A 3813-nucleotide genomic window follows, 5' to 3' on the forward strand; every position below is an offset into this window, starting at 1 on the left:
AGCTTAGTCTCATGCAAAGAAAAGGCAGTGCTTAGCCTTATGCAAATATGGATGCAGGGCTTAGCCTTATGCAAGGATTGTGACAGAGCTTAATCTCATACAAAGAGATGGCAGTGCTTAGCCTTATGAAAATATAGAGGCAGGGCTTAGCCTCATGCAAGGATCGAGACAGAGCTTAGTCTAATGCAAAAAAGAAGGCAATGCTTCGCCTTATGCAATGATCAAGTAGAAAATAGGAGTGGAATATTTCTTAGCAGGAGATATATTTGTGTCTGGTGGCCTGATTGATAGTAATTTTGATATGTGTATATTTTCGAATACTTCTATTATGTTCACTATGCCTGCATCCAAAGAAAAATTGTGAGTTTTCCGGGGGAGGTTGGTTTGTGCCTTTGTCTGCTTGCTTTGCTTTGCTCTGGAGGCCCTGTTTGAGTCGTCCTAGGTAACACCTGGCTGCCATCGAAACAAAGTTTTTGGAAAATATGCACGTATATGATGAAATAGAGTTATTTTAGAAACATAATGGTATATAATATCAAGTAAATTAGATGAATTAATGATTGTAACGCTTTTAGAGACATTGCAGCTTCCTTGCATTAGATTTTTGAGGGTCTTCCTCAAAATTCTGCCCCAGTTTGATCCTTTGGCCGTTCTGCGTGCAACGAAGTTTGTTGGATCTGCTCCAAAATTTTGAGAATCCTTCTCAAATTCTGCCCCAATTACATAACCGATTTCTGGCTTTCTGGCATATGATGGCATCGGCTAGACTTGTTCCGAAATTTTGAGGGTCCTCCTCAAAATTCTTCCCCGGTTTCTGGTTCTGGGGAAATGATGATTTTATTAAGATATGACCAAAACCACAAGGCTTCCTATGTATCCTCTCTTAAATGGGAATCGAGTCAAACGTTGTTCAGTTACATCAAATGAATGAATGCAAACAATCTAAGCATAGTATCTCTTAACAGCATCCGAATTGATGGGTTTTGGCCAAACTTCTCCGTCCATTTCTGCGAGTATGAGTGCTCCTCCTGTTAGCACCCGATGAACCATGTAAGGACCTTTCCAGTTGGGTGAGAATTTCCCTTTGGCTTCATCCTGGTGTGGGAAGATCCGCTTCAACACCAGCTGCCCCAGTGCGAATTGTCTCAATCTAACCCTTTTGTTGAAAGCTCTAGACATTCTATTCTAATAAAGCTAACCGTGACATACTACGTTCATTCTTTTTCCATCTATGAGGGCTAGTTTCTCATAACGGCTCCTTATCCATTCTATATCGCTGAGTTTGGCTTCTTGTATGATCCTTAAAGAAGGAATTTCTACCTCAGCTGGAATGACAGCTTCGGTACCATAAACAAGTAAATAGGGAGTTGCCCTGGTTGATGTGCGAACCGTAGTGCAGTATCCCAATAGGGGAAAGGGTAACTTATCGTGCCATTGTTTGTGATTTTCTACCATCTTTCTTAGTATTTTCTTGATGTTCTTGTTGGCAGCTTCCATAGCTGCATTCATTTGAGGAATGTATGTTGTAGAGTTTTTGTGCTTGATTTTGAAGGTTTCACACATGGCTTTCATCAGGTCACTATTGATATTGGCGGCGTTATGAGTGATAATGGACACGGGAACCCCGAATCGGCAAACAATATGATCCTTGACAAAATCTGTGACGACTTTCTTGGTTACAACTTTGTAAGATGCAGCCTCTATCCATTTTGTAAAATAGTTGATAGCCACTACAATGAACCAGTATCCGTTGGAAGCGGTGGGCTCGATCAGATCGATGACATCCATTCCCCAAGCAGCAAAAAGACCAAGGTGTACTTGTTGCATTGAGCTCGTTTGGTGGTACCTTTATTATGTCTGCATGTATTTGGCATTGGTGACATTTCTGGACCTACCTGATGCAATCCGTTTCCATGGTCATCCAAAAATACACAGCTCTAAGTATCTTTTTGGCTAGAACAAAACCATTCATATGTGGTCCGCAAGTTCCGGCATGTATCTCCTCAAGCTATCTGGAAGCCTCCTTTGCGTGAACACACCTTAACAACCCCAAATCAGGAGTTCTTCTATACAGGGTCCCTCCGCTTTAGAAAACCTCCGCAGTGTGCATTTTTGAGTATGGTTTGCCTGTTCTGGATATTCTCCTTTCGCCAGCTATACTTTGATGTCATGGAACCAAGATTTTCCATCTGTTTCTTCTTCAACATGAGCACAGTAAGTTGATTTATTATGGATCCTCACCGAGATGGGATCGATGAAATTCTTATCTGGATGTTGTATCATTGATGACAAGGTGGCCAATGCGTCTGCGAACTCATTTGATTCTGGGCACATGTTTGAATTCTATCTTTGTGAATCTCTTTATCAATTCCTGCACATGATACACGTATGGTAGTATCTTGGTGTTCTTCGTAGCCCATTCTTCTTGCACCTGATGTACCAGAAGATCTGAATCGCCAATTACCAGCAACTCTTGTATATTCATATTGATGGCCAAATTGAGCCTCATGATGCAAGCCTCATATTCTGCCATATTTTTGGTGCACGGAAACCTAAGCTTTGCGGATACCGAGAAATGTTGACCTATTTCCGATATGAAAATTGCTCCAATTCCCACTCCTTTGAATTTTGCATCCCCATCGAAGAGCATTCTCCAACCGTCGTAGGCTTCAGCAATGTCCTCTCCTACAAATGATACTTCTTTATTAGGAAAAATACCTTTTTAATGGTTCATATTCTCCTCCTATGGGATTTTCAGCAAGATGGTCTGCTAATACTTGTCCTTTGACCGCCTTCTGAGTTACATAGGTGATATCGAACTCACTGAACAATATCTGCCATTTGGCTAACTTCCTGGTTGGTATGGGCTTCTGAAAGATGTACTTCAGAGGGTCGATCCTGGATATGAGGTATGTGGTATAGGCACAGAAGTAATGCCTTAATTTCTGATCCGTCCAGGTCAAAGCACATCAAGTGCGTTCCAGCAGAGAGTATCATGTTTCATAAGGTGTGAACTTCTTACTCAAGTAGTATATGGCTTGCTCCTTTCTTCTTGTCTCATCATGTTGCCCCAAAACACATCTGAAAGCTCCATCTAATACGGATAGATAGAGTAGCAAAGGTCTCACAGGTTCTGGTAGGACTAGGACTGGCGATGTAGACAAGTATTCCTTGATTTTGTCCAAAGCCTTCTGACAATCCTCAGTCTAACTGGTTTCAGGATCTTTCCTCAACATTTTGAAGATGGGTTCACAGTGGACTGTGCTATGAAGCGATTGATATGGTTGAGGTGTCCTAGGAAGCTCATCACTTCCTTTTTGCTCTTTGGTGGTGGTAATTCTTGGATAGCCTTAGCTTTGGACGGGTCCAACTCGATTCCTTGGCGGTTGACGATGAATCCTAATATCTTTCCTATGGGAACCCTGAATGCTCATATTGCGAGGTTCAGTTTTATATTGTACCTCCTTAGCCTATGAAAGAACTTTCTCAAGTCTGCTCTGTGATCTGCGGCCCTCTTGGATTTGATGATGACGTCGTCAAGATACACCTCTATTTCCTTGTGTATCATATCATGGAAGATGGTCGCCATGGCTCTCATGTAGGTAGCCCAAGCATTCTTTATACTGAATGGAATCATATTGTAGCCGTACACTCCCCACGGTGTAATAAAAGTTGTTTTATCTACGTCTTCTTTGTCCATTCAGATCTAGTGATAACCCGCGAAGCAATCTACAAAGGATTTTAGTTCATGCTTGGTGCAATTGTCGATCAGGATGTGTATATTTGGCAGTGGGAAATCGTCCTTGGGACTTG

General features: G+C 41.8%; 1 protein-coding gene across 1 annotated transcript; it reads right to left on the reverse strand.

Annotated features, from left to right (window-relative positions):
• Nucleotides 1–1194: 1194 nt before the first annotated feature.
• On the reverse strand, nucleotides 1195–1827 carry LOC138873603 (uncharacterized). The gene has a single exon (XM_070152074.1). It carries the CDS (start codon nucleotides 1825–1827, stop codon nucleotides 1195–1197), a length of 633 nt encoding a protein of 210 aa, XP_070008175.1.
• Between the last annotated feature and the right edge of the window lie 1986 nt (nucleotides 1828–3813).

The sequence above is a fragment of the Nicotiana sylvestris genome, chromosome 7 (genome assembly GCF_000393655.2).
Source record: "Nicotiana sylvestris chromosome 7, ASM39365v2, whole genome shotgun sequence".
Classification (NCBI taxonomy): domain Eukaryota; kingdom Viridiplantae; phylum Streptophyta; class Magnoliopsida; order Solanales; family Solanaceae; genus Nicotiana; species Nicotiana sylvestris.